This window comes from Neolamprologus multifasciatus, chromosome 17, assembly GCF_963576455.1.
Source record: "Neolamprologus multifasciatus chromosome 17, fNeoMul1.2, whole genome shotgun sequence".
NCBI classification, from domain to species: domain Eukaryota; kingdom Metazoa; phylum Chordata; class Actinopteri; order Cichliformes; family Cichlidae; genus Neolamprologus; species Neolamprologus multifasciatus.
This window is the reverse complement of record NC_140455.1, coordinates 23,521,975-23,547,019: the sequence shown is the minus strand read 5'-3', so window position 1 is coordinate 23,547,019 and position 25,045 is coordinate 23,521,975. Positions and strand designations below refer to the sequence as shown.

At 39.7% G+C, this 25,045-nt stretch overlaps 3 protein-coding genes across 9 annotated transcripts in view; 2 read left to right on the top strand and 1 right to left on the bottom strand.

The window, feature by feature from the left end:
- The first annotated feature begins 5,589 nt into the window (after positions 1–5,589).
- On the top strand, positions 5,590–8,402 carry LOC146499408 (E3 ubiquitin-protein ligase TRIM35-like). Its single transcript, XM_085137678.1, has 7 exons — positions 5,590–5,705; positions 5,893–6,346; positions 6,531–6,626; positions 6,737–6,967; positions 7,061–7,083; positions 7,171–7,289; positions 7,429–8,402. Exons 2-7 carry the CDS (start codon positions 5,924–5,926, stop codon positions 7,974–7,976), a joined length of 1,440 nt encoding a protein of 479 aa, XP_084993804.1. The 5' UTR covers positions 5,590–5,705; positions 5,893–5,923; the 3' UTR covers positions 7,977–8,402.
- Positions 8,403–9,011: 609 nt separating this feature from the next.
- On the top strand, positions 9,012–13,967 carry LOC146499407 (protein mono-ADP-ribosyltransferase TIPARP-like). The gene is made up of 5 exons (XM_085137665.1): positions 9,012–11,125; positions 11,253–11,418; positions 11,530–11,717; positions 11,846–12,115; positions 12,464–13,967. The coding sequence occupies exons 1-5, from the start codon at positions 10,290–10,292 to the stop codon at positions 12,909–12,911; spliced, it is 1,908 nt and encodes a 635-aa protein (XP_084993791.1). The 5' UTR covers positions 9,012–10,289; the 3' UTR covers positions 12,912–13,967.
- Positions 13,102–25,045, bottom strand: part of tulp3 (TUB like protein 3) — a 26,672-nt gene continuing 14,728 nt past the window's right edge. For 4 of the 7 annotated variants that reach the window (XM_085137674.1, XM_085137670.1, XM_085137671.1 and 1 more), the window contains 9 exons: positions 21,834–21,996; positions 20,106–20,318; positions 17,027–17,160; positions 16,738–16,929; positions 16,502–16,614; positions 15,546–15,663; positions 15,350–15,448; positions 14,908–15,079; positions 13,102–14,719 (listed from right to left, as the gene is read on the bottom strand). In XM_085137674.1, the coding sequence (XP_084993800.1) occupies positions 14,586–14,719; positions 14,908–15,079; positions 15,350–15,448; positions 15,546–15,663; positions 16,502–16,614; positions 16,738–16,929; positions 17,027–17,160; positions 20,106–20,318; positions 21,834–21,996 (1,338 nt within the window). In that variant the 3' untranslated portion in view covers positions 13,102–14,585. Of the gene's footprint in view, positions 14,720–14,907; positions 15,080–15,349; positions 15,449–15,545; positions 15,664–16,501; positions 16,615–16,737; positions 16,930–17,026; positions 17,161–20,105; positions 20,319–21,833; positions 21,997–22,088; positions 22,147–24,258; positions 24,628–25,045 lie in introns of those variants that run through there. The other 3 variants (XM_085137677.1, XM_085137675.1, XM_085137676.1) reach the window with 3 other exon arrangements.

Below are 25,045 nucleotides of genomic sequence, written 5' to 3'. Positions count from 1 at the left end.
GTAAAGCAGTTTTTCTTCTCTAAAGTAATATCCAGGTCAGATAAGACTAGAAGATTATATCTTATCTTTTGAATCTTGTCAGTTTGCCTCAAGTCATTTTAATGCAATGCTATTATGAACTTTTCTGCATTGATACTGCAGCATTTGTTCAGTATTTTTAAGTACTCAGTGCGCTATTTGATGTCATAGGTGAGTATATTCTGACATCTAGTGGTGCTTATTGGTTACAGCAATATAAATTAAAATGGTTACTGGTGAGAGGTTGCCAGATTTTACTGCCGATTATGATGTGAATATAAAGAAGTTAGCTTCCTCATAAATAAACCAGAAGCAAACTTGCAAATGCAGCCGAAATGCCAAAATGAAACATATCCTGTTAAACAGCATATGACATGTAAAGAGGTATGGAGAAGCAAAATAACAGGGATATAATTTCATTGTATAATACATGGAGCCACATAAGTCCACAGAGCACTAAAACCTTTCCCTGAACCCACAGTGTAATTTAGAGAGCAGCCCATGCTAATAAAGACATAGTGTTTTGCAATGTTCTGTAATAAACTGCAACACTGTAAATGTTTTAGTGGCCAAATGAAGCTCAATGAGCTCAGCTTCGCTTAAAACATTCCGTCATTTGGAAATGAAGAAAACAACAGAAACATCTGCTGGAAACTTTATGGCTGGCACACAGACCATCTGTGTTACCAGTCCTATTACAAAAGCATAGTGCTAAAAGAAAATTTTCATAATTTATTGTAACTTTTGCAAAGCTGACTTTATACTTAAGTTTTTTTTTTGGAAAGTGACAGCTCAGTCGTGTACTCCATCAGTCGGGGGTCCCTCAGACAAACAGCAGGTTGTTGATCTAATCAGCAAAATCCCCTTCTCCATATCTGGGTCAAAATGTGAAAAAAGAACTCTCGAGTGTACAAAAAAATCAAAGCGCTGTAGCGGCTTAGTTCACACTCAAATATCTCAACAACTGTCAGGTGGATTGCCTTTAATTTTGTACAGACATTCGAGCACCCTGAGGATAAATAGGCCCTTTTCACAGCACTCAGGTTTGACATGTCACTGCAAGCCAAATGTGGATGTAATTAACACATTAACTATGGCACCGTTCCATTAAATTGGCCGGGCCCCTAGTATTGTGCACGGTGGCTCGCAGGAATGATGGTGACATTCCAAATAGAAGGGGCTATAATTAATTTTGATCAATTGCACCTATGTTTACCCTGCTATGACATGTCCAAATGGCTGCTGTGAACTGGGTTTATTGCCACACAAGTAGGCTGACAGATGATGCTGAGGGGGGAAAAAATACCTGAACAAATATGGATGTATCACCTACTGTAACAATTTGGTGATCCTTTTGACAATTGACTCAAACTTCCTTCAGTACTTAGATTCTGATCTGATACTTGGCACATATTAGCATGTTACATATTATCCATGGAATACAGGTCTACATAAAATATCGACACAGTCACCATGACAGCACCCAAGGAATGTATAAATATTCCATATACTTCTGCTTTCATACTGTAGGTGCAAATCGCAAAATGATCCCGAATCAATGACATGCTATGGACCTGTAGCCAAAAAAAATATTTATTTATTATGTTTTTTTGGGATATAGATGTATTTCAACATTTGGGATTTTTATACATACACACACATAAAAAAAAAATTCCCCTCTCACCTCTGCCGGCAGTCTGTCCTTCAGGCTCAGGTCCTCTACCAGAGGCCTGGGAGCTTGAGGGTCCTGCGCAGAATCTTAGCTGTTCCTAGGACTGCGATCTTCTGGACAGAGATCTCCAATGTTGTTCCCAGGGTCTGCTGGAGCCACTCGCCTAGTTTCGGAGTCACTGCACCTAGTGCTCCGATTACCACGGGGACCACCGTTACCTTCACCCTCCACATCTTCTTGAGCTCTTCTCTGAGCCCTTGGTATTTCTCCAGCTTCTCCTGTTCCTTATTTCTGATGTTGCTGTCATTCGGAAACTGCTATATCGATCACTACGGCCGTCTTCTTCTGTTTGTCTACCACCACTGTGGTTGGTTAGCCACCACCATTTTATCTGTCTGTATCTGGAAGTCCCACAGGATCTTAGCTCAGTCATTCTCCACCACCCTTGGGGGCGTCGCCCATTTTGACCTCAGGACTTCCAGGTTATACTCGGCACAGATGTTCCTGTACACTATGCCGGCTACTTGGTTATGGCGTTCCATGTATGCCCTGCCTGCTAGCATCTTGCACCCTGCTGTTATGTGCTGGATTGTCTCAGGGGCATCTTTACATAGCTTGCACCTGGGACCTTGCCTGGTGAGATAGACCCCAGCCTCTATGGATCTTGTGCTTAGAGCTTGTTGCTGTGCTGCCATGATTAGTGCCTCTGTGCTGTCTTTCAGTCCAGCTTTGTCCAGCCACTGGTAGGATTTCTGGATGTCAGCCACCTCCTCTATCTGCCAGTGCAGGAACCTGTCCTTCCATGATGGTGCCTCCTCTTCCTCCTCTTTCTTGGGTTTCTGCTGCCTGAGGAATTCACTGAGCACGCGGTCTGTTGGGGCCCATCTTACTGATGTATTCATCCTGGACCGTAGTGCTGATGCTCACTAGTCCCCGGCCTCCTTCCTTCCGCTAAGCATACAGCCTCAGGGTGCTGGACTTGGGGTGATATATATATATATATATGTATGTGTGTGTGTGTGTGTGTGTGTGTGTGTGTGACACTGACTCAGGATGAGTGTTTTTAAGCTTACATGTAAGGCTCCAGCACCACAAAAAAAAGTCAAAATGTCAAGTTGCCAGGACTTAGCAAAATCCAAAAGGGTGTTATGCCTGTTATAACAAATTATCACCCATAACACAGTTGTTATCAAGGTGGGGGGAAGAGGAAATTATTCATGGAGACAGAAGCTGTTTTTGTACAAGGCTGTAAATATGCTTTGAATCGTGTTTAAATTGGGCATGTCACCATGGGAGTCTGTAGAGGTTGATTCGCTTTCAGACGGAGCCTCTAGTGGCCACTACAGCAACGGCAGCATTTGAAATTTTTTAGCATGTTTATAGTTTCTTAGAGTGGCACGTATGGCTATAGACACCTTATTTTGTTTCAATATCCATCAGTGTTATTTTAACCACACATGAATCTGTTCATTGGCTTTGCAAATGGCTGAAATATAAATGTAATGAATTATCAATAATAGCCTGTCATAAATATCATGTATGGCATTTCTAAATTTAATATAAAGACAAAAAGCAGGTAAAGTCTTAGGATTGGTGCAAAACCTTTGAATTACAAAGTTAGTTCTTATCTGTCCTACATGCCTCTGCAAAAGAGGCTGTGTTTCCACTAAATACCAATTTCAAGAAAAATATTAACTTAATTGTTTTCTGGCAAACATTAGTATCCACTTGGGTTTGTTCCTACATTTCTAAAAACAGTTCTTTCTATCCTGCTTTAAAATGCAGACCAAAGCCAAATGCAATGACTCACTGAAGTGCTTTCTTTCCAAAGCATTCACAATAACTCAAGTGATTATAGTGCTGACCTGGTGAGGAGTCCAGACCGCTAATCACACACCAGAGTGGGGTAACAGGATCACTTCACAGCAGGCGATTGGGCTGCAACTCTCTCATGGAAACAACGAAAAGTTTCGGCTATTTTTAGTCCCTCAAATTACAGTCACAGAAGTCATGTTGTGATTGGAGATGCGTTCAAGTGGACTAGAAGTGGAGAGAATGGGAAAATGAGCAAAAGACTTGCTACACATTGATGCCCTAAAGTTTTTCGGCACATTTATCAAGCAACAAGAACCCCGGTGATCAGTTTATTTGTCTCTGTGTGTTTGATTTTGTTTATTCAATTTGAAAAATTTGTTCCAAATTAAGGAAAAGCTTTCAGAACTGTTATGCATTTTAATAAGAGCGTGACTAAATATTACCATCACAGGTTTCCTATTAGCATGCAAAGAAAATCAAATGAGATTATCTTAAATTGAAAGCCAGTGTGGTACAAACTGCTTTATTTTTGTTGATAAATGAAAGGCAGGAAAAAAATGACCTCCTTGGCCGCTCACTTTATAATGAACCTTTTGTAACAACCAGAAAATGAATCTGCAGTGAGTAAAATTCCCATTCTACTCTATAATTTGCATAGAAGCCGACATTAGCTATTACATATAAAGATCAAACTTTTAATGTAGTTTTTCATTAGTTGGCATCTTACCTGAGTTGAAACTGATGAAACCCAGTTACAGTTGTTGGATCAGATGGTCTTACCAGCATTGCTATATGGGTCAGGTGTAGATGCATGAAGACATTTCGTCTATTGCACCCTTTCATGTTAAATTTCTGAAGAGGCCACTTAAGTTAAATAAAAATGCTGCAAATATTGCTGTATATGGAGAAGTTGGTAGGTTTAAATTGAAGATAAATTAAAGATCGTTGGATGTAGGTTGTTTGGTTTTTGGCATACAACATTGAATAGTACCTGCCACACACACACACAAACACGCTTATAAATTATACAATATTTACGCACAAGTTTCAACTGGAAAATTACATGCATAGATTAGATGATTTTATCTCATGTTATTTGGCAAGGCTTAGATGTGGGGCTGGCAGTATTACAATAGTTATGGGTTGATTTTCTGATGTTGAATATGTCGGTCATTTATTTGTACTCCGTAGCCTTGGAAAGGTTGGACATAAGTATCATTATTCATTTGAATACAGTTATTTTAAGTAGCAAAGACAGAAATATGTGCCTGTATATTTTAGGTTGAGACCAAATGTACATATGATGGAGATGCTGTTTAACTCTAAAGACATTAATTTTGTAAAGAAATTATATCTGCAGTTGTAATTGTATATATATGTATTTCTTTCTTTGGGAAAACTAAGATTGCATGTTTTGATGTTGGTGTGATTTTTGCAGCCTTAAGAGGTAAAACTGAACCTGAGGGTAGATTTATCAAAGAAATCATTTCTCATTCATTGACTTTAAGAATAATGATGAGTAAGAATGGATGTAATTAAAGGAAATAAGTAAAGCAAAGGAAAATACTGTTCTCTGAAAAGCCAATGTGGCAAATCTCAAGTTTGAAAAGGAACACCTGGATTTTCCACAGCACTTCAAGGACCGTAATCTATGGACAGATAAATTCATTAATAATTAAACAACCACAAAGTAATTGACAGTGACATTGAAACAGCCAAAACAACCTAATTATAATTATGCCCACAGTTAGTAATGGCAGAACAAACCTAGATAGAGAAGGGCTAACTGTTATAACTAGAGGTCCTAAATATCTACCCAATAAAATAATTAATTGTTTCATTTCTGTATAAAATCAGACTGTACTTTAAGCAATCAATTCAGAAATACAACCTTTTGTTGCAACTGCATTTTCTCTCTCTAAATCATATAATTTAACCCCCCAAAAAAAGAAATGCATGGAAAATCTAACTGTAATGTTATGTCATCGTTTTTCTTGACCCTTTATTAGTCCAGAAAACACCTCATATTCGTCTTCCTCGCCTGTAAACTGTTGATTATGACTGAGCTGCAGGGTTAGTGAAGGGTTAAAAATGCTTGCTGTCTTTGAGACTCCGCCTCCTTTCAGTGACTCAGCATAACAGGAAGCAGGAAGTGTTCACCATTACGCATATACAGCTGTTACAAGACTGTAGCTTTGAGGTATGTTTCACTCTAACTTTTCTTCTTTTTTAAACAGAACACTATTTCATTTGCATTTAAAGGCTGGTTTTCATGCACAGATTTCACAGGATGCAGTAAACAGACAACAGAATAACTGACTAGGGTATTAAAAGGGAGTGACTTCCCCTGTGTTTGCTTAGTTTCTTGAACTCTCCCTTACTTTCAGGTTCAGGGTAAAACAGGAGCAAAGCCTCGGGATGGCAGGGAAGCTCTATCTCCCTGAGTTGGACCTCACTTGTGCCGTGTGCTGCGAAATCTTCAGAGACCCAGTGGTCCTCAAGTGCAGCCACAGTTTCTGTGCATCCTGCCTGCAGGAGTACTGGAGTCGACGGAGACGAAACCGTGACTGTCCTCTGTGCAGAACCCAGAGTGTGGATGATCCCGTTCCTAGTCTCACCCTGAAGAACCTGTGCGAGTCTTATACACATGAGAGCGAGGAACCAGAGGAGACAGCGGAGGAGCTGCTCGGTGAACCAGGGGAGTTGTGCCCTCATCATGGGGAGAGGCTCAAGCTGTATTGCCTGTCAGATAAGGTGCCTATCTGTGTTGTCTGCCATACCTCAAAAAAACACAAGCAGCACGAATGTTGTCCTGTCAGCGAGGCGATTGTGGATGTGAAGGTAAATATTTCACTTTCCTGATCAAATAAGGACTTGAGATTGAATAATGATGCCTTTTTTCTTGGGGCTCCTTTACTAAGTTTATACAGAGTTTCTGTCACGAGTCATTATGTTGAAGGATGTTACAAGCCTAAAGCGAGATTAACAAACCTTCTAATGAATTTACTTTGAATTATTTACTCAGGAGAAAATGAAGTCCACTCTCAGCTCACTGCAGGAGAAGAGGGAGGCGTTTGACAAAATGAAGAAGAACTATGAAGACACTGTGACCTACATTCAGGTGTGGTGATAATCTGTCAAACTATAGGTTAAAATTCCTAGTAAGTCACTTTATTTAGTGGCTGTCAATAAACTCATTTCCAAGCCATGCTTAAGCAGATTATTTTAAAGGTCCAGGCTCGATTTGTGGAAAGGCGAACCCATGAGGAGTTTGAAAAGCTTCACGACTTCCTTCACGCTGAAGAGAATGCCAGGATGGAAGCGCTGAAGCGGGAGGAAGAGCAGAAGAGCGAAGAGATGAAGCAGAAGGTTGAAGAAATAGAAAGAAAAATGGCATCTGTGTCCGAATCCATCAGAGTTTTGGAGGAGGAGATGGCTTTGGAGGGCATCTCAGTCCTTCATGTAAGTTTGAAATGAGACTAAAGAAGGAACACTTTATAATTTTTTTCCCCCTTAAATGCCAAAGTGAATTTGCCTTTTAATTTTGTCTTTTAGAACAGTAAGAGGACTCTGTTAAGGTAACGAAAAGTTTAATATGTGTTTTATTCTTTGCTTAACTTTCATAATGTGTTATGTAACCTGCTTTTTGTGTGCGTTTTCTGCAGTGCTGATTGTCCTGTTGAAGATCCCGTTATGCCTCCAGGAGCACTCATAGACGTGGCCAAACATGTTGGCTCTATGATGTTTTCTGTGTGGGAGAAGATGCATAAAATTGCCAAATACAGTGAGTTTAACCCTAATGTACTGCTTGATTTAAAGTCTGAGCTGGAGTTTGAGTTTGTCATGAATTCCCAAGGTGGAGGAAAGGTTGAGATGTTTGACTGAACATCTGACAAGCTGACAATCTGCCATGTTTCCTTCAGCCCCAGTAACTCTGGATCCCAACACTGCTGCCCCATGGCTCATTCTGTCAGATGACCTCACCAGCGTCTGTGACAGCGATGAGAAACAGAAGCTCCCAGACAACCCGGAGAGGTTCGACCCCGACACCGGTGTGCTGGGCTCGGAGGGCTTCACCTCAGGAAGGCATACCTGGGATGTGAATGTGGGAGATAACACTGCGTGGGTTGTCGGCGTGGCTAAAGAATCTGTTCAGAGGAAAGAGAAAGTGTCCTCGGTCCAGAAAAACGGCTACCTGTGCGTGTACTTCTACCACAAGATGTACTTTGCGGGTACCTCTCCTTTAACGCGACTAAACCTGAAAAGGAACCCGCAGAAGATCAGAGTGCAGCTGGACTGTGACAAGGGCAAGGTTTCTTTCTATGACGCGCACAACAACACACATATCTACACCTTCAAACAGGCCATCACTGAGAAAGTCTTTCCTTACTTCTGGGTCGGTTGTCAGCAATGTCCTTTGACAGTTGAACCAATGGAAGTTGCCCTGAGTGTAATTGAAAGTGCAACTTAGTTACTCTGTGACTTTGAGAAACTCATCAAATTAAATGTCAGATTATTTGCCACTTTCTTTCCTGGTTCAATACAGTGTTCTTTGGGCTCTTCTTAATTTAAAACTCAATGAACACAATGATCAAGGTACTTAAAATTCAGTGATTGGTAACTTGAATTAAAGCATTTTTTGCATTAATAATCTATGAATTATTCATTTGTTTATTATCAGCATATAAATTGTGAGGTTAAAAATAGTACCGATTAATTGCTTGTATGTAAGTTTTAAAAATGATTATACATGTCAGTGTCTACACATTCCTCTCTTATTTTGGTGCCCAGCTGTATTCCTAACTACTAATGTATGAAAAAAACATCAAATGTGCTTTATATGCAGATACTACTTATGTTTTACAGTGCTAATTTACAAATAAAATATTTGCAAGTATTGTGGCCTCCCTTGATGATGAGTCACCACCCAGTCCTTACTGGACATAGACCTAGAGTCCGAGAACAGTCAGAGAGAGTTTTCTTTAGCGTCTGAGGTGAGCCTATATGTTTGGTCAGATGTGACGTCTTAAAAGTCTTTGCTAGATTTTATTACCTGCTTCCTAAGGGCATGATTTTCAGATACAGTTCATCTCCTGTATATAGTTTTCAGGTCTGACACGTCTCTCGTCATCCACTTTTCAAGTTTCCATTTGTTTTCTCTTAACTACACGCTGCGCACCATGCTAACATGTACCACGGATTTCCTTAATAGCTCTCTGGAAATCACCAATTTGATCCAAAATACTACTTTATGGCTGTCAAACTGGTGTTTTTTTTTGTAGATTCAAATAAATAAAACGGAACACAATGTGTGTTTTTGGAACAGGCTGCTGGTAACAAAGTCCCCAAATATACAATTTAAAGTTGACCGTGATGAGTAGACAAAACACAGGTTTATTCTTTGAGTTAGGTGGCTGTTTAATGCCTGAATGATTTTTAGGCCAGTATTGTATGCCTTAACAGGGTGAAGGACTGGACTGAAAATGAGTAAAATGTCCAAAGAACTTTGGACATTTCCAAAGAACTTTGGACATTTGAAAAAACTTTCTTTTTTCAAAGAAACTTTGAAAGAGTTTCAGAAAACCTGTCTTTGAATTAAAAATCACAAAGACAGAATATGCTGGGCTTCAAAATCTGTTTTTATGTAGCAGCTGTTTGTAGTTCTGTTCAAAATGCAGTGAAAGTATCCATTTTAAATTTTTTTCCTCTCATTTTTATTGTTTTTTTTTTTTCTTGGTATATGAACAGCCTTTGCACACCGTTCTCTTCCCCCCTCCTCTGAACTCTACAGCCTGGCGCATTGAAGCTGACCGTCTTTTGTATAAAGAAGGGTTTTAAAGCCATATACATAAAAGCTTCTTTTTTTTCCTGCACCTTTGACTCAGCAAAGTTTAGAGGCCTGAGGCGGACTCACGGTTAATGTAAGCCAAACTCGTTAAAAGTCTAATTAGCTAGTCATAGTGCCTTGCTACGGGTGTATGTAGCTAGCAGGTTGAGTCGTATGTTGTAAAGGCTCAGTTAAGTTCTTTAGAGGAGGTTATGTTGTGGAAAGCTGTTTTGCCTTCAGACCTGCCTTTAAATAATAGTTTAACTGGTACAAATGAGTCCAAAGTGTGCCGAGAAAATATCTCCCACATCTTTACATCACATCCACCTGAGGGTATTGTCTCCATCTTGCCTTGATGTTTTTTTTTATGCCAAATTCTGACTGTACCATCTGAATTCACAACATAAATTCAGGGCAATCTTTTATTGTACACCTTTGGTGAGCCCATGTAAATTGTAGCCTCAGTCTCTCATTTTTAGCTGGATGTGACGCTGTGTGGTCTTCTGCAAGCTTCAGTGTGTTGTGAATTCAAAGATCCTCATGTTTGTTCTTAAAAGTGTTTATTTGTTTGCCTTTCTTACATCAGAAGTTTCAGAAATTCTCAGATTGGCCTGTCTGGCAGTAAACTATGGTTGTTGCTTGAATGCTACTGTGTGACTGGCTGAGTAGATATTTGTGGTGAGCAGCAGTTGAGTGGGTCTAGGTATTAAAGTGGCTGGAGAAAAGTTTTACAGAGCTGGCTTTAGTTCTGTTCAAAACTATGAAAAATAGTGCATTTATTCAATTATTTTAAAACTTAACCATCAAATCTCAAAAGCTGGGGAGTTTCATGGCAGTAACGGCTAGTTAAAATTCCTGTTCTCTTCATTTGTAGTGTCTCTACATCACTATAACCTTGTGTTTGTTCCAGTTTGCAAAAAATAATTGTTAAAATTGTTCTTGGTTAGGAAGTCCAACATGGCTGGAATTTCATGCACAAGGGCAACAAAGAGAAAGTTGTCTGCTAGTGCTAAGGCTGCAGAACCCGTGTCCAGGTCCTCCAAAGTCACCTTTCTGAGCCCGTCTCTCCTCCTCTTTGAAATTCCTGCTGATGCCGACACCAGCCTCCCAGTGTGGAAGGCCATGAGAGCCGAGCAAGCTGACATCACCTGGACCGTCAATCCCTATGGCCTCAGCATTAATATAACACCTCTTACCTCTAAGAAAGGAAAGCATTCTGCTCCCAGCAAGAGTGAAAGCTCTTCCAGCATGGTGCAGACTGCAGGGCTGTCTTCCAGCACCCTGCAACCTCAGATCTGCATTCAGCCCACCACTCAGCAGCATGTTGCATCGCAGAGCAGCTCCTGTGTGCTCCTTACCTTCCCCCAAAACACACAGTCTGTGTCACACCCCCCAAGTCCTATTCCAGTCACTTCACTTATTGTCTCCTTGCCGGTCATTATCGCCCAGGCCCAGCATACCAGTCAGCCTACTGCTCCTGCCAGCAAAGGGTCCATATCCTCCACCCAAACGTCAAGTGGAACCCCTACCAAGCAAACCACCAAAACCCCATCTAAAGTGCCTGTCTCATTTCACACAAAAGGCTGCTCTACCATCCAAATCTGTGACGACTTCCTCCTTGGTTTGTGTTCTGCAGGGGAGAAGTGTAAGATGCACCACACTCCCTATCCCTTTCACTGGCAGCTGTGGTGTGTTGCCAACTGCCAGTGGGTGGACATTTCTCCTCGCTCTCAGGTCTTGCTGGAGAGGATGTACTGTGACGTCAATAAGGATGCCATTTGCCTCAAAAATGGGTGAGTAACAGGGTAGATCTTTTGCTAAAGTCTGCAAATTTAAAAAAAAGAAAAAGATGGGCTTTTTTGAGACAAAAATCACAAAAGTTTGTGGATTCTTTTTGTGACTTCAGAACACTTTCTTTAGGAATGCACGCTACACTTTGAAATTTGACTCAATGGAACTGGACAACTCTTCCGTGTATGATGGAGTCAGGCGACTATCTAACACTAACAGTAAGATCAAGAACCCTCATTTTGCCAGCCATTCGAAAATCTACTGGTGGAACATCAGTTGGCAACAGTACAACACGGTGATCTTCTTTACCTCTTTTTTCTAGTTTCTTTACTCCTTTCTGTCATTTTCAACACATCAAAAGCCCCCACCAGTTTTGTTATTTTTTAACTGGTTCATTGCTCCATAGAGCGTGTCTGCTACATTGCTAAAAAAGATGAGCGAGAAAGAGTCCGAGTGTTTCTTCAGTGTCGGCTCACAGAAGTACAAGGTGGACTTCACTACCATGACCCAGACCAACGTCGCCACAGGGTTCCAGAGAGGCGTTCGCTGCAGACCCGCCTACCGCTCTCTGGATTCTATGAAACCTTACTTGCAGTTGGTGTCCTGAGATGTGGTTTTATTAGCATCTTTTTACATTTTCTTTTAAAATCATGAGATTCTGTTCCTTTAAAATGATTTCATGATGTTCTCCCATCCCTTTCCCATTTACTCCCCACACCCAGGACAGGAGTCCTGCCTGACTCAGCGGAACCTGACAGTAATCCTCCTGAGGCCAACTTTAGTGTAGATCCTCTGGACGAGTTCAGTTCCTGGTACCCTCCAGCGTGGTGTTGGGCTTCAGAGCAGGATTACAGTCTAGTGGATGTTCCTACAGGCACTCTGGCCCATAAACGGGTTCAAGAATTCTTCAATGAGAGCATGCCTGAGACAAAGGTGGACATCATGAGCATCCAGCAGGTCCAGAACCTATTCCACTGGGACAAGTACCAAAGGTCCGGCTAAGTTTGAGTTCAATTTTTAATCATGACTAATACTAAGAAATATTGGAGGGAAATTTGATGTCCTTATTAACTATTTGAATATTCAGAAAGTCCTTTTTCTAAACTTCATTTATTGGATGAAATACATTTGTAACATGGATAAGCATTGGTTCGGCTAGTAGTAGGATCTGGGCTCGTTTCCTCCTGTTTCCATCCATTGTTTACTTTACTAGACAGTTCTAGGGGTTCCTTACAGTAGATTCAAATAATTATTTTGTTGGAAGTTAAAGCGTAAAATATCACAAAATCTTGTTCTTGTTCATGGTGATATGCATGCCACACTTACACAACTCGTTACAGGCAAAAGCTATACATGCAGAAGCAGCGTGGAAAAGCCACCGGGAGTTTAGAGCGACATCTCTTCCATGGGACCACCAAAGAGGCCTCAGAGGAGATCTGCACCAGCAACTTTGACCCTCGAGTGGCCGGGGTTAACGGAGTTTCCCACGGTCATGGCACATACTTTGCCACCGCTGCCTCCCACTCCCACATGTTCTCAGCCCAGTTTGGGCCAGATGAAGTTTGCCACATGTTCCTTGCCAAAGTCCTGGTGGGAAAGGTAACAGTGGGTAGGAGCCACTACCGCCGTCCACCTAAGCTCACCTACAGGAAGAAGCAGCATTGTCTGTATGACGCCTGTGTTGACAACGTGAACCTTCCCACCATGTTTGTTGTTTTTGATAGCTGTCAGTGCTACCCATACTACCTAATCAAATATAAAAACCTACCCAAAGAGATAGACATTTAATGAGGATGAGGACAGGGGCCTCAGCCGCTAATTGTTCAACAAAAATCATGTTCCAGTTGCCTGAAAACCTAAAGTGTTAACGAATCCAGTATATATTGTTATCAAATGCTCCGTTTAGTTTGATAAAATATGCCATATTCAGTTTGTTTGCAATGAAGTTCTTGACAATAGTGAAGACAGTGTTAAAATGACAACATATTCTGTATCACTTAATTTTTCAAAATGCCTTTATTTTTGTTATTTGAAGATTTTACAATAAACACTTTTTTTCCTTTTTTTTCTCTCAAATCTGTTCAATGAAATTCATTTCTGTAATGTTTATGAAATTAAACACTAAATGCATTCACCTCAGTATAAGAAAACAAAAACATGTTTGATCAACTGCTGGTATATTTTCATACAGCCAAATGAGCTGACTGTTTTTTCCAAAGGTCAGACTGGAACGTGTTTCATGAAAGACATCTTTAGTAAAAGTATATACAGAATATTTTTCTTCAGAACTGAATTGCACACTTCCTTGAACAGGAAACAACAGGAAAATTCTAATAATTTAGCTTACGCATGAAAAATCATGGCTCTTTGAAGGATCCAGATCAAATTGTTTTAAAAGTATCTGGTGCTGCTGGCCATAAAAGAAATTTCCCAGTTCAGTCCATCTAAGAACAAACTCTGCATTGAACAGATAACAGGTTCCTGACAGTTAATAATGAAACAAAACACCACATTAAATCCCTGCTAATGAAAATAATAACCCCCCTTATCAAATTTGTTTAAAAAGGGAGAAAAATAAGAGTTGAAGTGATGTTTAACTTCCAAATAGTATTGTAAAATTCCATATCTTGAAATGTCATTGAATAATTTAAGACTGTAAGAACGGCTCAAATAAGATGGTGTTATCTTTTATTTCATACTGTATAAAGTCTGTATTTCATTTTTCTTAAAATGTGCAATTCTCCGTTCATGTTTTTAATGATAATCCAACTCGCCAAGACAAAATTACAGTCACAAGATTAAAAAAAAATAATATTCACAAAACCCCCACCTTTCACACAAGGATGTTAGAGTGATAACCACAATGAAAAAATATCAGAATTAGCTATTGATAAAAGGCAGATTAAAACATATGTTATATGATTTAAGATGTAAACAAGGATTTAAAAAAGTTAAACTAGTGTTGAGGCTGTGATGCCAGTTCCTTATAAATGGGGGTTGAAATAAAGTACAGCAACTGTGCGTTTCTGATTGCCTTATTAGCTGACAACATCTAAAGTTGGGCCTGCAGGTGGTGCCAGAGGAAAGGCCATTATGTTACATAGTTCAAAATGGTTTACAGTATGAATTGTAGATGATAGCTATTTTTTAAGCTAAAAAACTTAGTGGAATGAAAATATAAAAGGCAACAAAAATATGTGAAGAATAAACATTTCACATATCTTCAAACAGGTTCATAAATATCAGATCAGTTCTTTTTGCACTTGGTGTCTAATAAGAGCATCTGTCTCCAGCACAGATTATTCATTTGCATTTCCCTTTTAGTCTCTACACACGTGTACATATACACATAAACTGTACACAGGTTAGCAGACGTTTAACCAACCCTGATACAAACGACATGTGGGTGGGGGGGACACGCAAAAACTGAGTTCCTGGAATTTACCGGCAGAGCACCAGCACCTATTCACAGGCCAGCTTGCTGTCGAAGCTCGACAGGCCAATGGCAAACGCCTGAAGAGCGCACATGGGATAGTTGTAGTCCAGAGTGAAGACGTCTTCAGCAACTCTACCAAACTGCATAACAATGTAGTCGGCTAGAGATAGACGGGGGTAAAAATAAAAAAGGTCGATCAATGTGTTTATGGTGTATGTTTGAAATATTTCAATAGACATTCTGTAACATCCTCTTAGCAGCCAAATTATTTAAACTACTTAAACATAACTGAAGAAAGCACAATGCTATAGTTAACAGATGCTGTTCTCAGAGATTAAAGATACTCACGGTCATTATCGTGAACTATCTGGAAGTTTTTGACTGATGCCTGAGTCACACGGCCATGGAAATTTAGCACATAGGACTGGGTGTCATCGTTCCACACGGGTGCCTTGTTGTGCAGCTCGATCAGATTTTCAAGCGAATGGTTTTGCCACCTGCTCAGGAGACTCTCCTGCTCCTATCATACAAACACATCCGATTTCAGTCTTTAATCTTATTAGGAATGAATCAAACTACACATTAAACTCACACAACAGGACTTTTGGACTTTTGCAGCAGGACTTAACAGCATTTGTGAAATGTCAGACAGCTAAAGCTAAACAGCTTTGGATTCAAATTAATCTTTTAGTCATTTTATACATGAAGCATTCGGACAACACGTTGCACATTTAAGGGCAGATTCTTTGAGTTGTTAAGCTTTGCATCATTCTGTTACTGACAGACTCACATTTTGGGGCCTTACAGGGAGCCTCTCAAAGTTCATGTTCATGCCAGGGATGATTACAGTCATTTTGCGTGGTCCTTTGAATCCCAGCACATTGGTTTCCTGCCAAAAAACACAGAGAGTGTGACAATTTTACTAAATATATTTAATGAACAGGCAACACACTAAACACACTGCTAGCCTTTTGTCATTCACTCACATAGCAGATGGCAGCCAGTTCCTGTCGTGTGTTGCTTTCTTCCAGCAGAGCCCCGGGGTTTTTACACGGATTGGTCCCGTTGTCGTACACTGTGAATTTTGTCCCCATGAGGTTGGATCTGATAGAAAACAAACCGGTCATGAAATGTTTACACCTTTTCATATTTTTCAGATGCTGGCAGCATTTTGTTTCACATTTGAGTCATGTAGATTGGTAGAAAGCAACACACTCTGTTTATTTTCTAAATATCAAGCAAACAGCAACTATTGGATGCTGCAGTTTATTCTAACAGTTAGCAAGCAGAAAATCTTTGGAATCAAATTGAATGTTATATTGAAAAAAAGAGGCAAAAGTGAGAGGCTACAATGTAATCCCACAGGTCAACTGTCCAGACCAAAGTGAATGTTGTTGTCTTTGCCACTGATGGGCTCAGACTGTCAAGCCCAACTGTCAACATTATGAAAAGGATCCCTACAGAGATGTGTATCTCACATCAAGAAGAAGTCTCGCTCTGAAATCTCACCGGAGGTGAGGTGTTGCTGGAAGAAAAAAGTGTGAATGTGAGTGAGAGTTGGAGGAAGCCAGGCACGGAAGAGAAGAGAAGCTTCCTGTTCAGTAGTTCACGGTTTGTGATTTAATTTATGAAATCTGGTCTGCTACACTTTACTTTATTTTTGCCAGGCACACACTGGTGACCAGTTGAGCTACAAATGGATGAACAGATGAAATGTTTTCACTGCCTATTTTGACTGGAATCAATATTACCAATCAAATAGAAAAATAAATCACTTATAAGAGCTGCCGGATACAGAATGCAGGTAATGCTATTAATTAAAGGTATTTTATTCACATGGTATCAGTTGACATTAAAAAAATAAATATAATTAAAGGTGTGCAATCAGCAAATAATACCTTATTAATGCAGTTCTCTGTGGACACAGGGAGGGTGAATTTACCTGAGTTTACCTATAAAGCTCTCTCCCTCTCGTGACAGGTCGGTAGCATCCACTGAAATAAGGTAGTTGGATGTCTTACTCTTCTTCCTCTTTCTTCCTGCCAGCAGAAACACCTGGAACGACACAAAAAAGCAGACACATGTATCTAATGAAGGCTTTTGTTTATAAATGTTACATATTACAACAAAAATGATGATTCTTATTCACAACTTTAATGGCCCGCGCATGTATCGCACCTTCTTGCAATCCTCTTTCTCCATGTGCATGTAGTAAGTGGGGTAGAGGCCGCGGTCCATACCCTTCTTGTCACGGGTGATTCGGCATTTGACTGTGATGCCACGTGGTGCTGGGCGTAAGACAAACTCCTCCAGATTCGCCACATCGGCTAGTAAGTTTTCCGCTGTGGGTGATCCTGGGGTAACCAGATCCTGGGACAAATTAATATAGTCAGCTACTTTTTTTAAAAAATAAAAAAAAGCATTTTAGATAATAGTGAGTATATGAACTAGTGTGCGTAGGCTTTACGGGAATGTCCTTGCCACTAGTAGCTGAGGCAGGCCTGTTGCTGTCTGTGTGAGAGGACCGAGAACGGGTCCGTTCTTCCTCCAAGTCTTCCTCATGCTCACTGGCTTCATCAAAGTTCATGCTTTCGCTGAGACCTGGTGAGAGACGTGGGAGTGTGGTGTGAGGGAGCTTTAATTACACACAAAGGTCTTTACAAATTCTCCAGCTGAGAAACCCATTCACACAAAAACAAAAGAGGAATATGAAACCTAGATGCTCTGCGTACATCCTCCACAACAAAAGAACCTCAGTCATTATTTTGTTCCAGGGGTTCCTTCAGTTTTGGTTCAAAACGCTCCACAGAAGATTTTACCAGTTTTTTAGGTTCATCTGCGGTCTTTGACATATGAGAAAAAATTTCCAAGAAGTGATGCAATACTTAGGAAATAGTTGAAGCAAAAAATAGAGCATTATACAGCTGAAAGCACATCCTTTCATATTTATCTGAAATATTCAGGGGGAGGGGATTTCTTCTACATCAGCTGTTGAAACCATGACAAATGAAATGAAAGGATGAAGACTTGTGAAAGTGAATATCAAAAAGAATGTGATTATTTAGCATTGATTCTTATTTATTTAACCAAAAGGCCACTTCTCTGGCCTAAAGAGTACTTTCCCATGTCAGTTACTGGAAGGATCATATTTATGACAATAAATGAAGCTGATGTGCAGCTACTTGTGCAGAGACAGCTCCATGCAGTCATGCAGACATAAAACGGGGCTTGCACAGTGCAGACAGTCGGGACTGTCTTTCTGTCTCCTCACTGATAATTGGATTTATCAGCCAGGATGCAGCTCTTGGCTGCAGCTATATCCCACTGTAATGTGTTATCAAAGTGTAAACTTGTATGAAAGCTGTGTGTTTTCACTACATTGAAGTATTATTTTTTATTAAAATCTAATTAAAATTTGACTTGTAAAAGAAATGCTTGACCAGAAATGGCAATAATGATACCAAGGTTGTTCTAAATTGTTACACTATACAGCTGGAGTCCTAAATACTGCAATCCAATCTACAGTTTATATTTATAGATACATATATATTTAGTCATTTTTTCTCTTTTACCATGTCTCTCTAATATTTTGCTCCTTACTATTTTTCTATTTTTTATTTTATTTTATGTTATTATATTTTCTCCTACTGTATCATGCTGCTGAGTGACTGCTGCTCGTCAAACACATTTCATTGCAATGTTGACCCTGTACTAACTTGCATATGACAAATAAAACTGAAAACTGAGTTTGAAGTAAATGAAGAACTTTAGATTTTAAATCACAGCAATCAAACTGACTACTGTGAGGATATACTGCTGCAGGAAAATGTGGGTGAACAAGTGTGGTTCTGACCGACAAACCAAGGAACGCTGCTCATAGGTAGAGATCGGTCGAACACAAGTAGGCTTGCTTAAAATCGTACCCTGCTTTATCCTCATTTTATTTTGCATCTTAGCTGTTCCTTCATTCACAAAATGAACATCGTGTTATATTCAGTGAGACTTGGAGATTCAGAACATAAACCCATCAGTGAAGTGTTTACAAATGCAACAGATGGAGGAGGTCAAGGCGAGAATGCAGAACCTTATTAAACAAATCCAATTTCACGTTAAGAATATCCCTGCTTTTAAATACATGGGGGTTTTTTTCGCACAGCCTTTCTTCTTTTGCATACAAAAAGCATTCTGTCCTCAAATATTTGTGCCTCCTCCTGACACTGATCAGTTAAACTAACATATCCTGGGCAAGTTCCAGCGTGAGAGAAAGCATTAAGCAATGCAGTACTAAACCAGATGGATAATGTGACAGTAAAAACAGCAAAACACAACCCCTATTGTGCAGTATTTACAAGTGATGCGCCCCAAATATACTGCTAATCCTGTGAAAAAGCAGGAAGCATCATGGAATACAGAATGCAAATGTTAGCTGCCCTCTAACAGTGACTCCAGGGCTCCAATTAAAAAACCCACACAAAGTTGTGTCAGCTACTGGCTTATGAAATCAACCATCTGGAAATGTCAAAGAGGACTAACATTCGACTGAGCAAATCCAAAAAAGACATACAGCATTTCCAGATAATTATTATCACATGGCCAAGAAGGATATTAAATTCTACAGCGAGCCAAAAGTGAAGATGTTGGATGACATCAAGGAGCTGATTAAATATGAATGTACTTCAAAATGTCTATTTCTTCCATTTCCCAAGGCACCGTGGTAATATGGAAGACAGGCAGCCAAAAATACCTGCTGGAGCTCTTTGGGGCAGGCTCGTCTGCTTAACTGAGCTAACATTAACAATGAGGTCTTACATTATTGAGAAGCACAATGAAACTTTCTACTGCGTCACACTCAAGCCTTTAAAAAAGGTAAGAAAAGTAACCCAGCTTCTGAGTTTCTCAGCAGGGTTCAAATGAAATCTTAAAAAAACAGTCATGTCTTAAGTTTGTGGGCACAAAGTGGTAACACACGAGCTACATTATGACACCTGCAGAACTGCATGATGTTGTTACTGTTTAAACGCATGCTAACCTTCATATAATGAGAAATTTGTTTTTGCTGCAGATGAATCTGAAAAGTGCAAAAGTCACTGTGAGCTTGATTTTTATACATTTTCCTGAAATTGTACATATTCCCGTCAGCTGGTTGGCAGGTGTGGGTGGTAGTAGTTCTAATGATGCCACAAACAAGCACTGCAGTGTGAACAATGCCCTTACCTATTATTTAGTGAACCAGTTCTCACTGCATTACCATCAATCATACCACTCACTCCATATGCAGCAGCAGAGTGCTATCAATTTGGTAGATGTCAAAAAGTCTGACTTTGTTTAACAGTAACTTCTTACCTGCAATGTCATAAATACACATTTTTTTCTTTATAGGTAAAAACTGTAAAGCTGAGAAACGTAAGAAAAACCCCGAGAGTAACCCCAAGTAAATATCTGATGCTACTCTCTTCTAATAAAAAAAATCACCAGGGGACTCAACACACTGACTTTACTGCAGGGTTTAGAAAAATGATTTAAACCCAGGCTCCAGTACAAATCACCTTGCTTCTGCAGCAGTTCGTGGATATCTGTCTTGGGCTCCAGCAGCGTCTCAGTGTCTCCGTCTCTCTCAGGCTCTTCAGCAGCAGGGGACTGGGACTGAGACTGAGACTCAGGCTGGGACTGAGACTGGGACTGGCTCACTGACAGGATTTGAATTTTCATTCCTATATCAGGAGGTTCTGAGCTCAGGAAGGCTGCTGGGCCATCAATACCTACAACACAGGAGACAGTGGCAGACAGGCATGAGCTGTTAATTTTCCCTTAACTGGGTCCAACAAAGCATATCTAATGAATCTACTAAGCTATTATACACATTTCCAAATCCATATTTTTATTCTTGGATTCCAGCGTAAGTTTACGTGATTTGCACTTTAGACTAATCCTTCTTTTTCCCATACTGGGCCTTGTTGCAAACAACTTAATCCTGTGAGTAGATATTAGTGAATGTGGTTTTTCTACTGTTGGATGTATATTGTGATGTCACAATATACATCTAACAGTAGAAAAAACATAAAAATGGTCTAAATCATGCCATTTAACAAAGAAAACATTTAAATGCATAGCAAGACCTCTTCTATTCATATAACTGCAATTAGTTTGAAGTTGGTACAGAAGCAACAAAAGGCTGGAAAAGTAAGTGGCACTATAAATAACATGTGGAGGTCAACATGTCAGTAACATGACATAGTATAAAAGAGCATCTTAGAGAAGCAGCTTGTCAGAGGTAAAAATGGGAAGAGGTACACCATGTTCTTTAAAATATAATATAAAATTGTAAAGGCCCCAAATATCTCCTCTCATAATCAGATTTAGAGAATCCAGGGAAATATCTGTGCACAAGAAACAAGGCAGATAATCAATACTAGATTGCCTAGAACACTAGAAAATCCTGGAAAATGAAATTTATTGAGATTTGAGATTTATTGTGACAATATTGATTTTAATAATATCACCTTCCATATGAAAACAAAACATCTCTTGGAGTACCTGAAAGTTTAAATAAAAGCTACAAAGACAGACACCTGTCTAACATGTAACAAAGTTTTAATCAAGGCAAAGCCTCAATCTTGAGGGAAGGTCAATTATTGCAGTGTTGTTTCATCACAGTATCACGCTGTAGTTTGTGAAGCTTTTACAGCATACCTTTGGGAGACAGGGAGATGCTGAACATCTGGCTAGTTGTGCTCAAGACAGGTGTAAAGACTCACAGACAAGAATGATGGATAATCTGAGCCTGTCAGTGGCTAAACAAGGCTGAGGAGGTTGAAACTTAAGAAACACCTTCTAATATATAAAAAAAAAATTATAGTGCTTGAGCACAAATAAGATATTAATTAAATAAAATATTCATCCAAATACATATCTGTCAATGAGGCCCATACCAGCTTAAAAATAAGCCCCTTTGCCTTGATGCAAAAAACTGATCCATGGGATTGATGGTAACCACTTTTAGTACTCTCCCTTAATACTGCACCTAATATTAATATGAACTAAAAAAATAGGGGGAAAAAACCCTTGATTGAAGTGTGGTTTGGTAGTTTAACCGTGCTGCTCTATGATGTGTCTAGCCTAAATTAAAAACAGCCAAATGCTGAAAATTTTATACTTCCAACTGAAGTTACTTTTATGTAAAGAGGAAACAGTGTGTGACCATGCCTAGACTGTGGGGATTTGATTAACATGCCTTTATGTATGACGTAAAAAATGCTGCACATGTTTTTTCTCACCATCTATTATGACATCATTGGTGACATTGAGTTGAGATTCGACTAGCGGGGCTTGCTCTTCACCACGCCGTGCCCTGGAACGCCGGGGGCGAACCTCTGTGTTGGGCTGGACCATCAAATGTTGCTGACGTTTTTGCCGCTGCTTCTGCTCCAGCAGTGCCCTCTGTGGACCAAACAGGGGAACAGAAATGCTGTGTAACCTAATTCTAGGTACAAATATACGTGACTTTCAGGACATGCAACTGGAAATCTCACTTCATACATAATTAGCTGGCATGTATTAAATGATGGAGGTTGGGAAGATTAAGCCAAGCTGGAAAACATCAACACAACAAGCTATGGGTAATTACATTAGTATGGATGATGAGTTACAACCTGTGTCTCTCAGTAGGTGCTGCAAATGACCAGGACAATAACAGAAAAAGAAAAGAAAAGAAAGGAGCACTGGTAGTTGCATTGCATAATGCTATTCTAATACTACAGGTCAGAAAAATTGGATTTCTACATGTGAGATTTTGTGCCATAAACAAGTATTGGACAAACAAAGGCTTTGATTTTCTAAAGGCTTATCTGGGAACCGTGGTTACCTGTACCAAAATGCACAGTGGTCCATCCAAGAACTCATTAAAGTATTTTAGTTATTTTTACTTTATCTTTGAAGAAAATATTCCAGTGGAGCGATAAAGCCATACAAGGTCAGCTTAGTGAGTCACACCATAATACACTACGCAGTCTTCAAAAGAAAGATAGCTACACACAGTCCAGACCTGTAAGGCAGCAGAACACATTTTGCTGAGCTACTATCAGAATAGGAGGACATTTGACATGCAATAACAGATAAAACAATTGTGCAAACCATTTCAAGGTATAGAAAGCTGTATGCACTACAAAAACTATATGTAATGCAGTACAAAACTCAGTTTCAGTAAGGGTAGAAAACTAACTACGTTCATGTTGTATTCACCCGCCCTAAAACCCACTGTGACCTGACTTAATACTGACACCAAAAGGCAGACTAAATAAAAAATAAGCCCATAATAAAACACAACAACCAAAATAAAAAAAATAAAATAATGGGGGCTGTGAAAGCTTACAGTAATGTTCTGCAGTTTGGTGAACTGAAGAATGCCCAACGTAAGAACATAACAAGGGTCTGATAAAGTCATTAGCTGCTTCAAACATCATCACTGAGATGAGGTTTCTTTCGACTGATTACTCAGAACACGTGTAACCTCTAGGTAGTGAGATTAGTCCACAATCATTTGCACTGTAGTTTCAGTAAGGATAGAAAACTGACTATGTTTATGTTGTATCCACTTGCTCTAAAACCCACTGTGGCCAGAGCAGGCGATGGATTATGCAAGCACATTAATTAGCGCACCAAATGCACAACAACAATTCCTGTTCAGTCAGCTGGGAGAGACGGAGAAGCCTTGTCTCATATTTGGCAGACCACAAAGCTTCAGTGACGAGTGTTAGAATGACTTCAGTCATTCTAACACTCGAGGAAATCAGTTTCACTAGCCGTCGTTGCAAGTTATATTAGACAAAGTGGATCAATGGAATTTTTTTTATTTTTTTTTTAAAAGAGAGAAAATCGAATCTTCTTATCCTACAGTGAACATGAAAAACATCCAAAAAGCAAACTATAAGAAAGAATTGGTACTGGAAGCATTTGTTTTTTTACTCTTTAGCATATGAAAAATCCAAGAGCTGGACCTAGTCGTTACCATTTCAAAGAAAGAGCAGATCTGTGTTCTCCTTTTATTGCTATAAATAAAATGAGACAAAATGAATAAAACATAATGCAACATTATCATAATGAACATAATTAGGTCTAGTGTAATGAATGAAAGTGGGAATGCTACCAGATTTCACATTGCACAATAATTCCTCTTCATTAAGATACTGACTACTGATTTGAGGCAAACCACAGCTTTAACTTCAAAACTTGCTGCACATGTACTCCCAGCCTAAGATTAGTCTGAGCAGTTTGTTTTGTCTTCCATCGAGCTATTTTAAGCCAACCCATTGTAATATTCAATTCTTTTGTATAGTGTGAGTACTTGGCATTTTTAACACAGGATGTGACTTCATTCGGTTTTCACAATCCTTCCTATGTGACCCAAAACACCGGAAAGAGCCGAGCAAAGAACGTGGGTTAAAAGACACTGATTTAGATACAATGTACATTTATATTTACATGATGAAAAGACGCCATGCAAACCATCTACTGAAAAGAGAAGTTGAAGTACTGTTAGGGAGAGATAACTAGATTTTTTTTCTCTCACTGGCAGTACTGATTAAAAAACTTTGAGTCTACATAAGCAACAGCCTCACACCTGCGTCTCACAAACAAGTCCTGATCCAAAAGACAAATAAACTAGAAAATGCATCAGAAAAAGAAAAAGAAGAAGTTACAAACCCGTTCCATTGATATTAAAAGTTAACAGGTTTTCTAAAGAATAAAGAAGATTCCACTTCTCTTTAAGTCAGATGAAGATGTGTTCTCCCCATAAAAGAAGCACTCCTGGTGGGCATGACTCTGTCTCCATGTCCTTTATTCCTCTTCTGGAGTTCAGTTTAAGAGTCAGTAAACTGTCAACCTGTTCCACTGCACTATGTGCTCCTCTAACACAAGCCAAATACCAAGCTTGTGTGTGTCTGTACGCGGGTGTGTGTATGTGTGTCTGTATGTACAGGCAGTCACCGTTGCTAACTGAATCAGTAATCATTAGCGCTCGAGCAGGAGAGAGATAGGGTGAGCGAGAGAGGACAGAAAGAAAGGAAAGAGAGAGCGAGACAGAAAAAAGAGAGGGGGGGGGCTGGGAGGTGTACAGCTTCTTCAGTGCGCTTCACTTTCATCATATAAATATATATAAAATGTAATTATGATTTAATTTTTCAAAGCTTGCATCTGATCTCTTCTGTGTATGCTTGTTTGTTCTTGTGAGTTATCTAAGAGCAGAAGACGAGAGAGAGAGAGAGAGAGAGAGTGTGTGTTTGAACTCAGCTGAAAGCGTGCAGCACAAGTCAGCCACAATGAGACCCTGAAACACACACACACACACACACACACACACACACACACACATACACACACACACACACACAGCCAGGCGCCTCGCAATAAATCCGCCTCTCTCTTTGAAGTCACCAATCTGACCCCCTACCCTTCTCCCCTGTTTTCCTTCTGCCTAATGTGAGATACT

Coding starts and splice junctions, on each gene's coding strand:
- LOC146499408 (XM_085137678.1), top strand. CDS start 5,924: ATGGCAGGGAAGCTCTATCTCCCTGAGTTGGACCTCACTTGTGCCGTG. Junction 7,084..7,170: donor AGTAAGAGGACTCTGTTAAG/GTAACGAAAAGT, acceptor CGTTTTCTGCAG/TGCTGATTGTCCTGTTGAAG. Junction 7,290..7,428: donor GCATAAAATTGCCAAATACA/GTGAGTTTAACC, acceptor TGTTTCCTTCAG/CCCCAGTAACTCTGGATCCC.
- LOC146499407 (XM_085137665.1), top strand. CDS start 10,290: ATGGCTGGAATTTCATGCACAAGGGCAACAAAGAGAAAGTTGTCTGCT. Junction 11,419..11,529: donor GTTGGCAACAGTACAACACG/GTGATCTTCTTT, acceptor ATTGCTCCATAG/AGCGTGTCTGCTACATTGCT. Junction 11,718..11,845: donor TCTATGAAACCTTACTTGCA/GTTGGTGTCCTG, acceptor CCCCACACCCAG/GACAGGAGTCCTGCCTGACT.